The sequence below is a fragment of the Myotis daubentonii genome, chromosome 3 (assembly GCF_963259705.1).
Source record: "Myotis daubentonii chromosome 3, mMyoDau2.1, whole genome shotgun sequence".
NCBI lineage: Eukaryota > Metazoa > Chordata > Mammalia > Chiroptera > Vespertilionidae > Myotis > Myotis daubentonii.
The window spans coordinates 61,427,119-61,445,044 of NC_081842.1; the positions used below are offsets into that span (position 1 = coordinate 61,427,119).

At 42.5% G+C, this 17,926-nt stretch overlaps 1 protein-coding gene across 7 annotated transcripts in view; it reads left to right on the forward strand.

The window, feature by feature from the left end:
• CD80 (CD80 molecule) overlaps positions 1-17,926 on the forward strand; it is a 58,560-nt gene that overhangs the window by 3,832 nt on the left and 36,802 nt on the right. For 6 of the 7 annotated variants that reach the window (XM_059687759.1, XM_059687757.1, XM_059687758.1 and 3 more), the window contains exon 3: positions 9,243-9,563. In XM_059687759.1, the coding sequence (XP_059543742.1) occupies positions 9,243-9,563 (321 nt within the window). Of the gene's footprint in view, positions 1-7,258; positions 7,318-9,242; positions 9,564-17,926 lie in introns of all 7 variants that reach the window. The other variant, XM_059687762.1, reaches the window with a different exon arrangement.

The following is a 17,926-nucleotide window of genomic DNA, read 5'->3' on the forward strand; positions in this document are numbered from 1 at the left end:
ATTTTTTCTATCTATCTATCTATCTATCTATCTATCTATCTATCTATCTATCTATCTATCTATATTTATTTTAGAGAGAGGAAGGGAGAGGGATAGAGAGATAGAAATGATGAGAAACAAACATCAATCAGCTTTCTCTTGCAGGCTCCCCACTGGGGATAGAGCAGGCATGTGCCCTGACCTGGAATCAAACCATCACCTCCTGGTTCATGCGTTGACTCTCAACCAGTGAGCCACACTGGCCAGGTCCAACTTTTTTTTTTTAAATATATTTTTATTGATTTCAGAGAATAAGAGAGAGGGAGAAAGAGACAGAAACATCAATGACAAGAGAGAGTCATTGCTGGGCTGCCTCGTCCATGCTCCACACCAGGGATCAAGCCCATAACCCAGGCATTCGCCCCAAGCAGAAATCGAACCGTGACCTGACTCATAAATCTATACCTAGCCATTGAGACATGTCCACCAGGCCCGACTTTATTTTTAAAATCAAAGCAAAAGCCCTAACCGGTTTGGCTCAGTGGATAGAGCGTTAGCTTGCGGACTCAACGGTCCCAGGTTCGATTTCGGTCAAGGGCATGTACCTTGGTTGCGGGCACATCCCCAGTAGGAAGTGTGCAGGAGGCAGCTGATCAATGTTTCTCTTTCATCGATGTTTCTAACTCTCTATCCTTCTCCCTTCCTCTTTGTAAAAAAGTCAATAAAATATATTTAAAAAACAAAACAACAAAAAAAACCTAAAAAGATAGCCCTAACCGGTTTGGCTCAGTGGATAGAGCATTGGCCTGCGGACTGAAGGGTCCCAGATTCAATTCTGGTCAAGGGCATGTACCTTGGTTGCGGGTACATCCCACGTAGGGGGTGTGCAGGAGGCAGCTGATCGATGTTTCTCTCTCATCGATGTTTCTAATTCTCTATCCCTCCCTTCCTCTCTGTAAAAAAGTCAATAAAATATAAAAAATAAATAAATAAATAAAATAAAATAAAATAAAATAAAAGCAAAAGATTTGCTTTCTGCTGAGCAGTATAGTATCTGGTTTCCCCAAAGTAAAAAGAAGGCTTTGGCTACCACAGTTTGCCAGTCTACAAAGAGCCGAGTATCAGAAGTCCTCATGTTAAGAGGTCTTACTTAAAACCTGTCTCACTGTGGTGTTGCCCAGAATGTCTAAGTTGGGAGGGAGAGAAGGAAAGGGAAGGGAAGAGAAGTTAGGGGACACAGATTACTTGACTATTTTGTATATATTTCATAGTTATATTCTATTTCCAACAGTTACAATTTTCTTCTGGGAAGTTGGGAAAGCACTCCCAAATTAGAGTCTTAGAGAGTCTAAATAAGTTTCAAAATATTTAGAAGAAAATTTGTACAGGCTTCCTAGGTGTGTGTGTGTGTGTGTGTGTGTGTGTGTGTGTGTGAGAGAGAGAGAGAGAGAGAGAGAGAGAGAAACAATAAAAAAGATAATATAAAAAGATCATTAACAATAAATTTAATAAAATTAAAAATGTATATTAAAAATTATAGCAGCAAAAAAACCGCCACACACATTAAAATGAAAACTAAGGCTTTAGCAATTATGCCAGAAAATTCATCATAGGCAAAAGGAAGACAATCTTTGAGCTAAAGAAAAACATTTAGGAAAGCACCTTGTTCTATTTTCATCTCATGGCACACATAAATTAATTATGTTAACATTCTGTGGCACACCAAAATATGTATTGTATTTGTTGCCAATCTGACCAAAAAACAGGTGTAATTTTGATTCATTCACACCAGACTATTGTTGTGTTGTCTGTTGTCATTGTTTTATTTGACAATCTAAGGGAAAAGAGGTCAGTGCCCCTGACTAAATAGTACTGACTATTTAGTATTGCATGTTGTAAGAATTCTTGTGGCACACTGGTGGATCACAGAATCACTGTTTTGTAGTTACATCCAGATTTTACTGTTGCTGTTCTGAGTCACAAATGAACCCATGAGCAAACAAAGTCACAACACGTGAAGAGCAGTGAAGTACCTGGTTCTGACTGTAAGAGCCCAAGATCAAGCAGACCAGGGTGGGCTGGGGCAATTGGGCAGCTGGGAGATAGGTGGTGGTGCGAGGATTCTCTGTGGGGCAACAGTCTGGACAAAAGCACAAAAGTAAGCATGAATCTGACACATGCGTTCATTCCTTTATTTAACCATTTATTAATTCAACAAACACAGCATCTCTTACGCACAGATCCTTTTCTCGGTCTTGGGGACAAGTGATGAGCAAAATTGACATGGCTTTTGCTTTCATGGAATTTATGATGATTAATGAAAATTAAAATGAAGAAAATGAAAATTAATCAAATAATCATTCAATTGAAGGTCTGACTAACAAACGCTGTCTTTCCTTGCCAGAAGGGAGAGTGGTGAGAGTGAACTGGGGAGAAAACAGAAGAAAACAGAAAGAGAAACCAAGGACTGAGAAACTGAAGGGGTGGGGACCTGTGGGGGTAGAGACCAGGCTCCGTAAGGGCTTGATGGCCGCAGTCAGGAATGTGAATGTTACTTGGAGGCCACCCGGAAGCCATGGAAGGGTTTTGAGCAGGGCGGTGACATGGTCTATCCCAGTGCGGCTCACACTTTCATTTTGCATACCAATTACCTGGGCCCTTGTTTAAATGCCGTTTCTAGCACAGGGGCCTAAGTATAGAAGCTGTCCCGGTGGAAATTCCAAAATGCTCAGAAGATTTTTGGTTCCTCTTTTCAGTCTGGTTCTGCCTCAACATAGGCATCTTGTAAGGGGGCCTCACATAGGAAGTCACTGACCTTTAGAAATACTTACACTTCTCAGTGAACAAAAATTTCTTAAGAACCATCATTGAAATTAGCTCATTTTCACCAACATCGGCATCATGGCAGAGTAAGAAGGCTTCTTTGTTTCTCTCCTTAAGTTGACAAGTCAGACAACTATAACTCAACAAAGGATCCCTTGCTCAACACACAAAGTCTTCCTGAGAGATCCACGCATCCGAAGGTGGGCTTATTGGAATGAGTAGGGGAGGGAGGACAGGGACTAAAGAACACGGTTCGGCACCCACCATAGCTCCAGCGAGCACAGTAGTGGTGATAAGTCAGGCCGCAGCCCTCCCTCAACAGCCTGGAGCATAAGAGGATCAGAGGCTGTGTCCCTCCCTTCTCCCATTGCAGCAGAGTCCAGGAAAGGTGGCTGGGATGCTTAAACAGCACAACAGGCTGGCAGCCATTGCTGACAGGAAGGCAGAGTTGTGAAATCATGAACTTGCCTCCCTTGCCCCACCCATCACCACAGACCCTCGCAGAGGTAGTGAAGACAACTCCAAAAACACAGTGGGGTCAGCTGCCATTAATAATGAGGAGGCAGTGATGGAAGCTAACAAAACTGGTTCTCCATTATGGTGTTCACCTTAACCAAGATGAGCAGGTCACAGAGGAGACATGCACCACTCCAGCGGTGCTGTGGCATTTTCCTCAATTTAAGCAATGTCATTAGTAAGAGAAAACAAAGACTTGTGCTATAGCACCATCTACTGGAAAACAAAAGAAAGTAACCTACCTAGCAGCCTACTCAAGAGCAAAACAGTATCTAAACAAGAAAAGCATTCCCTTCCTTGAATGCACAGACCTAGAAACATGAAGAGCCATGAGCAACCAAGGTAACATGGAAGCACAGAAAGAAAATGGAAAGTCCCCAGAAACCAAACTCAAAGTCATGGAAGACTTCAATTTAAATAACAGAGAATTTGAGATTGCAGTTATGAAGAAACTCAAGGAAGTACAAGAAAGGCCATTTGATGAGCTCAGGAATAAAATTAATGAACAAAAAGAACACCTTACCAAAGTAATTAAAATTATAAAAAAGAACCAAATAGAAATTATGAAGTTAAAGAACTCAATAAATGAGATGAGGAATGCATTAGGAAGCATTGGATATAGAGCAGACCAGAAGGAACAGAGCATCAGAAAGCTCAAAGATAGGAGCCTAAAAATGAACCAGGAGGAAGGAGAAAGAGAACTACGAGCTACCATATGACCAGCAATCCCTTTTCTGGGTATCTATCCAAATAATTTAAAAACACTTTTTTGGTAAAGATAAATGTACCCTTATGCTCATTGCAGCTTTATTTATAACTACAGGCCCAATGCACGAAACTCATGCACTGGTAGGGTCCCTAGTGACTGCTGGCTGTCGGCCAGGGCCTCCCTCCCTTTCCCCGGCCACCTGCCAGTGCTGGGGCCTCCCTCCCTTCCCCTGGCCACCTGCCAGTGCTGGGCCTCCCTCCCTTCCCTGACCATCTGCCAGCGCCAGGGCCTCCCTCCCTTCCCCCAGCCAGCTACCTGGTCGAACTCCCAGAAGAACTCCAGTTGAGGGGACAATTTGCATACTATGCTTTTATTACATAGGATAGCTAAGTCATGGAAACAACTTCCACGGATGATTAGTTAAAGAAGATGTGGAGAGAACCAAGATGGTGGTTTACGTAAATGCCAGCACTCGCCACCTCCTACAACCACATCAAAATTACAACTAAAATACAGAAAACCATCATTCAGAACCACCTGAAATCTGGTTGAATGGAAGTCCTACAACTAGAAAAGTAAAGAAGAAAGCACATCAAGACTAGTAGGAGGGGTGGAGGCAGGGAATGGACTTGTCCAACATCCATGTGTGGTGTTTGTTTGTTTGTTTTAATTGGGAGGGATATCTCCAAGGCCTCTGGTGAGAAGCAAGGGGCCCTTAGCTCCACACCAGGACCCTCATCCCAGAGTTCCAGAGCTGCGAAGAGAAGTCCCCGTAACTTCGGGCTGTAAAAATCAGCAAGGATTGTGACTGAGTGACACAAAGGCTGCTGGAGTCTCAGATAGTTCCTCGTAAAAGGCAGGCACATGTACTTACACGGTCCCACTTCCTCTGAGCTCCAGCACCAGGCAATGACTTTGGGGGGTCCAGGGGCATACAGGGAGGAACTGGATTGTCTGGCATCAGGGAAGGAACTAGGTAGCAGCTTTCTCCCAGCTGGGGGTGCTCACAAGGATCATTGTTCCTGTGCTGGGACCTCCCCATCATGACAAAGCTGACTGGCAGCCATATCTGAGTTTCCATCAGCATGGCTCACACTGTTTGCTCTGCCCTGGTGATTCCTTGAGATCCCACCCCATCCAATTTGCAGCCCCACCCAAGCTGTTTGCAGTGACTTTTCCATATGAATGGCCTGTCCTGGCTCAGCCTTCAGACTTTTCTAAAATCTCTCAAACAAGCAGCAACTGGTGTCAGCATGCCCAAAGTATCAATAAAAGGCCCAAGACCTGGCACTAGCAATAAAATGGCAATACATATATATCTATCAACAATGGAATGTGAAAAATCAAAATAAATGAACAAGAAATCTAATGAACAAAATAAACTGATGAATAAAATAGAATCAGAGGCATGGAAACATGGAACAGACTGAAAAATCCCAGAGGGAAGTGGGGAGGGAGGGTTGGCAATAGATTAACCAAAAATATTATATGCATATACCTGGTATGTATTACCTATGGACACAAACAATAGGGTAGTGAAGGCCTGAGGTGGGGTGGAATAGGGTGGAGGGGGACAATGGGTGGAAAAATGGGGGCATCTGTAATACTCTCAATAATAACGATTTTTTTAAAAGAAGATATACTACATGTATAATAGAATACTTAGCCATAAAAAATGAAGTGTTTCTATTTGTGACAATATGGATGAATCTTGAGATTATTGTGCTGAGTGAAATAAGTCAGATGAAAAAGGACAAGAAGTGTATTATTTCACTCGTATGTAGAATATAAAACAAAAACAATTATTTCACTCTTATGTAGAATATAAAACAAAAACAATAAATGCATAATAAACAAACAAAACTCATAGATACAACATAAACAACAGAATGGTGGTTACTAGTGCAGAAAGGGGGGTGAGGGGAGGATGAAGAGGGTAAAGGGGATCAAATACCTGGGGATGGAAGGAGGCTAGACCGTTAGATGTCGTATTCTAAACTTGTACACCTGACATTTCTATGTTATTAACCAATGTTACCCCAATAAATTTTGTTTTAAAAAAGTAGGTCACTTTCAGTTAAGATTTCTCTTTTTACAACATGTCAAAATCAGTTAGAAATCCTGGATTCTTTTTGGGAACAACTAACCTATTACTTAAAACCCCTAGACATGGGCCTCCCCAGGGGGTCTGTTGGGTCTGGGCATGGTGTGGGTGTGGGTAGGGCAGTTGTGAAAGAGCTTGGGGCTCAGAGGGACTCTGCACAGCATTGGAAAAGTGGCCATGCCTTCTGAATGAAAAATTCATAAAATATAGTCTGGGAAGGGATTTTGGTGCTACTGATGAGTGCTCAGGAGCTAACAAAGAGATGGAGTTTGGAGGCTGAAATGTTGGCATTTCTGCAATATGCCGATGGGAAAACGGGTAGAATGTTTTTAATGGGGGCCCTCTAGCAAAACTAGGTTGTAGGGCAACTGCTGCATGGATTGCAGATGGCAAAGAGATAGGAAGATGGATGTAGGTCTGTTTAGGGTAGCTGAAGAGGTCAGACATGGTCCAGAATGCTAACAAGGCCTTGTCTGGTGGGGATGATGGGAATCATTTCAATCTGAAGTCATGGGGTCAGTCCAGGGCTGGGGGGATAAAGGACTCTGTTTCTCAAAGCAAAAGCACTTGGTGGTGGGGCCCAGCTGGGGTGCCAGCAGTGCTGGCTTACTTATTCTAGCTCTGGGCTCTGAAGTTGAGAAAACCAGTAAACGAGGGGAGTGGCCTGAAAATCTTTTCTTTTTTTTTGCTAAAGCATAGCAGATGACATTTTTAATATATTTTATTGATTTTTTACAGAGAGGAAGGGAGAGGGATAGTTAGAAACATCGATGAGAGAGAAACATCGATTAGCTGCCTCTTGCACACCCCCTCCTGGGGATGTGCCCACAACCAAGGTACATGCCCTTGGCCGGAACCGAACCTGGGACCCTTCAGTCTACAGGCTCTATCCACTGAGCCAAACCGATTAGGGTGGCCTGAAAATCTTTGGCCAGAAAATGTAAAACTGGAGCAGTTTGCTTTCCAAGGCCTCTTTTCCTCCTCTGTAAAATAAGACCATCTGTACAAATGAATAATCATGAAAATTGCTTGAAGATCTCACATGTCTTAACTATGACTTCCAGATTCCTGTGGAGCCGAGCACATGTCTAACCTGTGGTTGGGCTCATATGCTAGGTTTCCTACAGCCCTTCTTCTAATGGGACTAGTGGACCTTCTTCCTCACTGTCTGTCGAGAGATAAATGGGTAAAGAATTCATTATCATCATTATCTTATTCTCCTTAAAATAGGAAGGAATTCTGGCACATGCTAAAACATGGATGAAACTTAAGTACATTATGCTAAGTAAAATAAGCCTGTCACAACAAGACAAATACTGCCCTGGCCACAGTTCTTTCTTTCTTTCTCTCTCTCTCTCTCTCTCTCTCTCTCTCTCTCTCTCTCTCTCTCCCTCAAATCAATTTTTAGAAAAACAACACCAAAGGAGAGTATCATGCTAGGTCAGCGGTTCTCAATCTGTGGGTTGCAACCCCTTTGAGGGTCAAACGACCCTTCACAGGGGTCGCCTAAGACCATCGGAAAACACATATATAATTACATATTGTTTTTGTGATGAATCACTATGCTTTAATTATGTTCAATTTGTAGCAATGAAATTGGGGGTCACCACAACATGAGGAACTGTATTAAAGGGTCAAGTCATTAGGAAGGTTGAGAACCACTGTGCTAGGTGAAGTAAGTCAGTCAGAGAAAGACAAGTATCACATGACCTCATTTATATGTGGGATCTAAGTAACAAACTGATGAAAGGAGTGGATCCAGAGACTCAAACATGAACAGAGTCTGGAATCTCAGAGGGAAGGTGGGTGGTGGGAGGCAATCAACAAAGGATCTTGTTTGCATATACGCATGGCCCAAGGACACAGACAATGGGGCAATGAGGTGGGGGGGGGAGGGGACGGGCTAGAGGGGGTCAATGGGGTAAAAAGGAGGCATATGTAATACTTTCAACAATAAAGAATTATTTTAAAAAGACAATTTGAAAAAAAGCTACATGCTATATTATTCTAACTATATGACATTCTGGAAAAGGTAAAACTATGAAAGTGGTAAAGAAATCGGAGGTTGCCAGGGGTTAGGGTGAGAAATGGATGAATAGACAGAACACAGAAGATTTTTAGGGCAGTGAACTATTCTGTATGATGCTGAAATGGTGGATACATATCATTATAAGTTTGTCCAAATCCGTAGAATGTATAACACCAAGAGTGAGCCTAACATAAACAAGGATTTGGGGATAGTGATGTGTCCTTGTAGGTTCATGAGTTGTAACAAATGTACCATTCAGGTACAGAACGTTGATAATGGGGAAGCTAAGCCATGTGTGGGGACACACTGTATAAGGTAAATCTCTGTACCTTCTGCTTAATATTGATGTGAATATAAAACTGTTCTTAAAAAAAAAAAAAAAAAAAAAGCCCAGCTGGAGTGGCTCAGTGGATTGAGCATCGTCCCATGAACCAAGAGGTCCAGGTTCGATTCCCAATCAGGGCACTTGCCCGAATTGCAAGCTTGATCCCCAGTGCTGGGCGTGCAGGAGGCAGCCTATTGATGTCTCTCTCATTGATGTTTCTCTCTCTCCCTCTCCTTTCCTCTATGAAATCAATAAAAAATGTATTTAAAAAAACAACACACCAAAATACTACATGATTCCACTTCTATGCAGTATCTAAAGTAGTAAATTTCATAGAAATATAAAGCTGAGTGTTGGATACCAGGGGTCAGGGAGCGGGGGGTGGAGGGAAAGGGGTATTGTTGAATACATACAGACAGAGTTTCAGATTTACAAGATAGAAAGGTCCTGGAGATCTGTTTCACAACAACGTGAATATACTTAGCACTACTGAACTGTATTCTTAAAAATACTTACGATGGTAAATTTTATGGGGCAGTGAGGTCCTGGGAGGGGAGCGGGTGCAGGCTGGAGGGTGTCAACTTTAAAAATGAAGAAAAAAACAGTATTGGCATCTAAAAAAAAAAATCAAAATGAATCATTTGAATATGCTTAGGCACAAGATATAACACTGTTACTGCCAACTCTGAATTCCTACTTGTGCAGGAATCTGTATTTACTAAACATATAAAATCTTGTTCTATTTGCCACTTCTTAGGCATCATCCAGGTGACCAAGCCGGTGAATGACAGGGCAGTACTATCCTGTGATTACAACATTTCCACTGATGAACTGACAAAAGTTCGCATCTACTGGCAAAAAAATAATAGTGATATGGTGCTGAGTGTCGTTTCTGGAAAAATGGAAGTGTGGCCCAAGTATAAGAACCGCACCGTAGCCAACATCATCAGTAACCCTTTCATTGTGATCCTGGGTCTGCGCCCATCCGACAAGGGCATATATAGCTGCGTCATTCAGAAGCCTGAAAAGGGAGCTTACAAGTTGGGACACTTGACTTCGGTGATGTTATCAGTCACAGGTCAGTGGAATTTTCTGATTTACTCTAAGCCCGCAAACTCTTCATGCCCTTCAAGATATACGCTTATTGAATTAGGTGAAAATTTTCTCCAAGAGGGATGTATCTCATTTTATTCCTTAGGGTTAAGTGAATCTCTCAGTAAACCCCAATTGGTTTCTCATTATGTCCTGGAAATATCTATTAGCATGCATTTCTTGCACTTTGACAATCCAAGTTTGTGACCATCATCCTGGGGCACTAGCATGACCCAAATGCCTTCTGAGTCATTAGGGGACTCGTTTGATTTAATGTAACTATACTATTAACTGCTCTTGATCTGGTAATATATTCGTGTGAAAGTATGTTGAAGGTAAAGGGTGTCCCAAAATTCACGCAAGAAGTAATTTTGATAAAAACCACAGGTTTATAATTAAAAATTGTAACTTTTTTATTGATTCATAAAGTATACAGTATAGGGTTACGTATGGAATAGGATATCGGGTAAATGGCCTCCAAAGCTTTGCTGGCACATACGCAATCTTTTGTTGAAATTTTCCATGACCAAAATGCAGCTGCTCAGGCAATAACAGTTAATGGTGCTCTCTATCACGACATGATAATCCAGTTTTTTGTGCCGTGGAGGCCATTTACCCGATACGCTATTCCATGCATAACCCTATACTGTATACTTTATGAATCAATAAAAAAGTTACAATTTTTAATTATAAACCTGTGTTTTCTTTTTTTTAAAATATATTTTATTGACTTTAGAGAGGAAGGGAGAGGGAGAGAGAGAGATAGAAACATCAATGATGAGAGAGAATCATTGATTGGCTGCCTCCTGTATGCCCCATCCTGGGGATCAAGCCCACAACCCAAGCATGTGCCCTTGGCCAGAATCGAACCTGGGACCCTTCAGTCTGAAGGCCGACACTCTATCCATTGAGCCGACCCAGCTAGGGCTAAACCTGTGTTTTCTACCAAAATTACTTCTTGCGTGACTTTTGGGACACCCTTTATAAGAGCAATGGAGGCATAAATATTTTTCAAATAGTATCTGAATGTCTATAACTATGGCTATTGTACTGTTATTATATGTACTAGAGGCCAGATGCACGAAATTCATGCAAGGGGCTCAGCCCTAGCAGCCATGGCAGCTTGCCTCGGCCCTTGCAGCCCTGGCTTCATCTGGAAGGTCATTTGGCTGTCCGGTCTAATTAGCATATTACACTTTTATTATTATAGATTGTGTATTTGAAGCTCTCATCTAGCAGTCACTCCTAAAAGTTAGATGTTAGAGAACTGAAAACATAATTTATGCCTGCCACAGGAAAGAAAATTAATTCATGAATCAAAGCCCTATTTATACATCTACTGTGAAGGGTAAGCATTTCCTATCTTGGGTAGAAAGGAGCTTGGACTCACAGGTGATAATGCTAGAGGACACCGAGGTAGCCTGAGCCTCCTTGAGAAAGACAGCCTGGGCCATGTCCTCACACTTGAAAAGCAAACACATTTCTTTTTCTTTCTGGGTAGTTGAGCTTTTAATGGAAACCAAACCTCTTAATAAAAGACATTATAATAATTATGTATGGTGCCAGGTGGGTTTTAGATTTATTGGGGGAAATCACTTCTTTTTTTTTAAATTGCTAAAGTATTACAAAGGGTATTACATATGTCTCCTTTTTTCCCCTGCCCTTGACAATCCCCTGGCCTCCCCTACCCCCCAGTGTCTTATGCCCATTGGTTATGCTTATATGCATGCATACAAGTCCTTCGGTTGATCTCTTACCCCCTCTTCTGCCCCCTACACTCCCCGGCCTTCCCGCTGTAGTTTAACAGTCTGTTTGAGGCAGCTCTGCCTCTGTATCTATTTTTGTTCATAAGTTTATAATGGTCTTTATTATCCATGAATGAGTGAGATCATGTGGTACTTTTCCTTCATTGACTGGCTTATTTCACTTAGCATAATGCTCTCCAGTTCATCCTGGATGCTGTTGCAAATGGTAAGAGTTTCTTCCTTTTAACAGCAGCGTAGTATTCCATTGTATAGATGCACCACTGTTTTTTAATCCACTCATCTGCTGATGGGCACTTAGGCTGTTTCCAAATCTTAGCTATTGTAAATTGTGCTGCTATGAACATAGGGGTACATATATCCTTTCTGATTGGTGTTTCTGATTTCTTGGGATATATTCCTAGAAGTGGGATCACTGGGTCAAATGGAAGTTCCATTTTTAATTTTTTGAGGAAGCTCCATACTGTTTCCCACAGTGGCTGCACCAGACTGCATTCCCACCAGCAGTGCACAAGGGTTCCTTTTTCTCCACATCCTTGCCAGCACCTGTCATTTGTTGATTTGTTGATGATAGCCATTGTGACAGGTTGTGAGATGGTACCTCATTGTTGTTTTGATTTGCATCTCTCGGATGATTAGTGACTTTGAGCATGTTTTCATATGTCTCTTGGCTTTCTGAATGTCCTCTTTTGAAAGGTGTCTATTTAGATCCTTTGCCCATTTTTTGATTGGCTTGTTCATCTTCCTTTTGTTAAGTTGTATGAGTTCCCTATAAATTTTGGAGATTAGGCCCTTATCGGATATGACATTGGCAAATACATTCTCCTATGCAGTGGGCTTTCTTGTTGTTTTGTTGATGGTTTCTTTTGCTGTGCAGAAGCTTTTTATTTTGATGTAGTCCCATTTGTTCATTTTCTCTTTAGTTTCAAGTGCCCTAGGAGCTGTATCAGTGAAGAAATTGCTTTGGCATATGTCTGAGATTTTGTTGCCTTTGGATTCTTCTAGAATTTTTATCGTTTCTCGTCGTACATTTAAGTTCTTTATCCATTTTGAGTTTATTTTTGTGTCTGGTGTAAGTTTGTGGTCTAGTTTCATTTTCTTGCGTGTATCTGTCCAATTTTCCCAACACCATTTATTGAAGAGACTATCCTGACTCCATTGTATGTTCTTGCCTCCTTTGTCATATATTAATTGAGCATATTGGTTCGGGCCGATTTCTGGGTTCTCTATTCTATTCCATTGATCTATATGTCTGTTCTTGTGCCAGTACCATGCAGTTTTGAGAACAGTAGCTTTGTAATACAGCTTGATATCTGGTATTGAGATCCCACCTACTTTGTTTTTTTTCTGGAACACTGCAGCTATTCGGGGTCTTTTTTTATTCCAGATGAATTTTTGGAGAGTTCGTTCTAGATCTCTGAAGTATGCTGTTGGTATTTTAATGGGAAGTGCATTGAATTTATAGATTGCTTTGGGTAGTATGGGCATTTTAATGATGTTGATTCTACCAATCCATGAACACGGTATGTTCTTCCATCTGTTTATGTCTTCCTCTATCTCTTTTTTCAACATCCTGTAGTTTTCTGTGTAGAGGTCTTTTACCTCTTTAGTTAAGTTTATTCCTAGGTAGCTTAATTTTTTTGGTGCGATGGTAAATGGGATTTTTTTTTAGTCTCTCTTTCTGAAAGTTCACTATTGGTGTATAGAAATGCCTTAGATTTCTTGGGGTTAATTTTGTATCCTGCTACTTTGCCAAATTCATGTATTAAGTCTAGTAGTTTTTTGATGGAGTCTTTAGGGTTTTGTATGTATAATATCATGTCGTCTGCAAATAAGGACAGTTTTACTTCCTCTTTTCCAATTTGGATGAATTTTATTTCTTCTTCTTGTCTAATTGCAAAGGCTAATACTTCCAGTACTATGTTGAACAGAAGTGGTGAGAGTGGGCATCCCTGTCTTGTTCCTGTTCTTAGGGGAAATGGTGTTAGTTTTTGTCCATTGAGTATGATGTTGGCTGTGGGCTTGTCATATATGGCTTTTATTATGTTGAGACATGATCCTTCTATTCCTACCTTGCTGAGAGTTTTTATCAAAAATGGGTGTTGGATTTTGTCAAATGCTTTTTCTGCATCAATTGATATGACTATGTGGTTTTTTTTAATTTGTTTATGTGATTTATCACGTTTATTGATTTGCAGAAATTGTACCGTCCATGCATCCCTGGGATAAATCCTACTTGGTCATGGTTTATGATCTTTCTGATGTACTGCTGGATCCGATTTGCTAAGATTTTGTTGAGGATTTTGGCATCTATGTTCATGAGGGATATTGGCCTGTAATTATCTTTCATTGTGTTGTCTTTACCTGGTTTTGGTATTAGGGTGATGCTGGATTCATAGAATGAGCTTGGAAGTGTTCCTTCCTCTTGAATTTTTTGTAGTAGTCTGAGGAGGATAGGTTTTAGTTCTTCCTTGAATGTTTGGTAAAACTCCCCTGTGAAGCCGTCTGGTCCTGGGCTTTTGTATGCTGGAAGCTTTTTGATGACTGCTTCAATTTCTTCCGTAGTTATTGGCCTATTGAGATTTTTAGATTCTTCCTGATTGAGTTTTGGAATGTTATATTTTTCTAGGAATTTGTCCATTTCCTCCAGGTTGTATAGTTTGTTGGAGTAGAGTTGTCCATAGTATTTTTTAACAATCATTTGTCTATCTGTGGGGTCTGTTGTTATTTCGCCTCTATCGTTTCTGATTTTGTTTATTTGGGTCCTCTCTCTTTGCTTCTTGGTGAGCCTGGCTAGAGGTTTGTCAATCTTGTTTATCCTTTCAAAGAACCAGCTCTTGGTTTCATTGGTTTTCTGTATTGTTTTTTTGGTCTCTATGTCACTTATTTCTGCTCCAATCTTTATTATCTCCTTCCTTCTGCTCACTCTGGGCTTTCCTTGTTGCTCTCTTTCTAATTCTTTGAGATGTAGAGTTAGATGATTTACTACCATTTTTTCTTGTTTTTTGAGATAGGCCAGTAGAGCTATAAACTTTTCTCTCAGGACTGCTTTCATTGTGTCCCATAGGTTTTGGATTGTTGTGTTTTCATTGTCATTAGTTTCCAGGATGTTTTTAATTTCTTCTTTGATCTCATTGGTAACCCAATCAATCCACTCTAATAAAAGAGAAACATGGTAATTAGCGTACGTCCGCTACCTTTCCCATTGGCTAATCAGTGAGATATGCAAATTAACTGCCAGCCAAGATGGCGGCCGGCAGCCAGGCAGCGTGAAGCTAACATGAGGCTTGCTTGCTTCAGTGACGGAGGAAACCAACGTTCCCGGCCTGCCTTGCCGGCCTCTGAGCTTGCAGTTTGAAACATTGTTACAAATATAGAAGCTAAAAAAAACCCAGAAACCTGCTTTCAGCCCACCGGGATCTCAGAGCTGGAGTTGTTACAGTGTTTCGATTATAGAATGCAAACAAACCAGATACCTGCTTTCAGCAGCAGAGGCCTCAGAGCTGGAGCCAGAGCTAAAGCTGGCCAGAATAAAAAAAAAAAAAAAAGATAAAAAGGAGCAGTTGGGAACTTCAGTCACCCGCCAGCCTGAAAACAGCCCTCAGCCCCTCACCCAGACTGGCCAGACACCCCAGTGGGGACCCCCACCCTGAAGTGTGTGTGACCAGCTGCAAACAGCCATCATCCCCTCACCCAGGCTGGCCAGGCACCCCAGTGGGGATCCTCACCCTGATCCAGGGCAAACCAGCCATCCCCCACCTGTGCACCAGGCCTCTATCCTATATAGTAAAAGGTTAATATGCCTCCCAGCACCAGGATCAGTGGAGCCACGAGGCCTCCCGGCACCCGGATCAGCGTGACAGGGGGCAGTACCCAAACCCCCTGATCGCCCTGAGGCTCTGTGTGAGACAGGGGGCGGGGCCACAACCTCCCTATCCACCCTGCTCTGTTTGTGACAGGGGAAGGCACCCCAACCCCCTGATCAGCCCTGCTCTGTGCCTGATAGGGGGGAGCTCCCCAACCCCCTGATCGCCCTGCGGCTCTGTGTGTGACAAGGTGCGGCACCCCAACCCCCTGATCAGCCCTGCTCTGTGTGTGACAGGGTGTGGCGCCCCAACCCCCCGCCCCCCCCCCCCCCGCCACGGGCCCTGCTCTGTATGTGACGGGGTAGAGCCATAACCTCCCCATCGGCCCTGCCCTGAGTGTGACAGTGGCGTGCCCCAACCCCCTGATTGGCTCTGCTCTGTGGGTGATAGAGGGCAGCACCCCAACCCCCTGATCCGCCCTGCTCTGTGCATGACAGGGAGGAGCTCCCCAACCCCCTGATGGGCCCTGCTCTGTGGGTGACAGGGTACAGAGCCCCAACCCCCCTGATGGGCCCTGCTCTGTGCGTGACAGGGGGCAGCGCCCCAACCCCCTGATTGGCCCTGCTTTGTGCGTGACAGGGGGTGGTGCCGCAACCTCCCCATCGACCCTGCCTTGAGTGTGACAGGGGGCGGTGCCCCAACCCCCCAATCGTACCCTACCCTGAGGGTGACTGAGGGTGGCAGCGCAACCTCCCAATCCGCCCTGCTCTGTGCATGACAGGGGGCAGCGTCCCAACTCCCCAATCAGCCCTGCTCTGAGCCTGACCAGGGGCTGCACCTAGGGATTGGGCTTGCCCTCTGCCACCCGGGAGCAGGCCTAAGCCAGCAGGTCATTATCTCCCGAGGGGTCCCAGACTGCGAGAGGGCACAGGCCAGGCTGAGGGGACCCCCCCCCCCCCCAGAGTGCACAAATTTTTGTTCACCGGGCCTCTAGTATTTAATAACATGCTATTCAGCTTCCAAGTGTTTGAGTATTTTGGGTTGTTTTTATTGTAATTTATTTCTAATATTATGCCATCGTGGTCTGAGAAGATGCTTGGTATGATTTCAATCTTCTTGAATTTGGGGAGACTTTGTGACCCAATATGTGGTCTATTTTTGAATGTGTCCTATGAGCACTTGAGTAGAATGTATATTCTGTGGCTTTGGGGTGAAGTGTTCTGAAGATGTCAATTAAGTCCATCTGATCTAGTGAGTCATTTAGGATTGCTGTTTCTTTGCTGATTGTTTGTCTAGAGGATTTATCCAGTGATGTCAGTGGTGTATTAAAGTCCCCTACTATGATTGTATCATTGTCAATCTCTCCTTTGATATCTACCAGGAGTATTTCTATGTATTTGGGCCCTCCTGCGTTGGGTGCATATATATTTATCAGGGTTATATCTTCTTGTTGTATTGATCCCTTTAGTATTATGAAGTGGCCTTCCTTATCTCTTGTTATGGCCTTCACTTTGAGGTCTATTTTGTCCGATATAAGTATTGCTACCCCAGCTTTCTTTTCCTTTCCATTTGCCTGAAAGATATTTTTCCATCCCTTCACTTTCAGTCTGTGTGAGTCCCTTCTTCTGAGGTGGGTCTCTTGTAGACAGCAAATGTATGGGTCATGTTTTTTATCCATTCAGCCACTCGATGTCTTTTGGTTGGAGCATTTAGTCCGTTTATGTTTAGTTATTATTGAAAGGTACTTGTTTGTAGCCATTTCTTTTTTTGTGTGGCTGTTTTCTTTCTGAGCTTTTTATTTCTTCTTTTTACACCAGTCCCTTTAGCATTTCTTGCATTGCTGGGTTGGTGGTGATAAACTCCCTTAGCCTTTTTTTGTCTGTGAAGCTTCTTATTTCCCCTTCAATTTTGAATGATAGCCTTGCTGGATAGAGTATTCTTGGATTCAGTCCCTTGCTTTGCATCACTTTGTAAATTTCCATCCATTCTTTTCTGGCCTGATGTGTTTCTGTTGAGAAATGATTTGATAATCTAATGGGAGATCCCTTGAATGTAACTTTCCGTCTCTCTCTTGCAGCCTGTAAGATTCTCTCTTTGTCCTGAACATTTGCTGTGGTAATTATGATGTGTCTTGGTGTGGGTCTTTTCGGGTTCATCTTGTTTGGGACTCCCTGTGCGTGTGTGACTTTTTTCTTCCCCACCTCAGGGAAGTTTTCTGATATTATTTCTTCCAATAGGTTTTCTAATCCTTGTTCCTCTTTCTGTTGTTCTGGCACCCCTATTATTCGAATGTTGCTTCGTTTCATCTTGTCCCATAGCTCCCTTAGGCTCTCCTCTTGTCTTTTAATTTTTTTCTCCAATTGCAGTTCAGTTTGGGTGTTTTTAGCTTCCCTATCTTCTAATTCGCTAATTCAGTCCTCTGCTTCTCCTAGTCTACTGTTGAAACTTTCCATGGTGTTTTTTAATGCAGCTATATCACTCTTCATTTCTTCTTGATGCTTACATAAGTTATTGATTTTTTTCATCCATTTCTTCTTGATTCTTGCATAAGTTGTTGATTTTTTCCTCCATCCGGTTTATGCACTCTAGGACCCTTATTCTGAATTCTTTTTCTGACATGTTGCATGCCTCTGTTTCACTTATCTGCTTTTCTGGCAAGTCCTCCTTTTCTTTCCTTTGGGGGTTTCTTTGTCTACCCATGTTTGATCTCACCAACAGATCTAGATGTTGAGTTGTTCAGGGGCTGCTCCTTGGATGGCAGTGGCTCCTCAGGCTGTGGT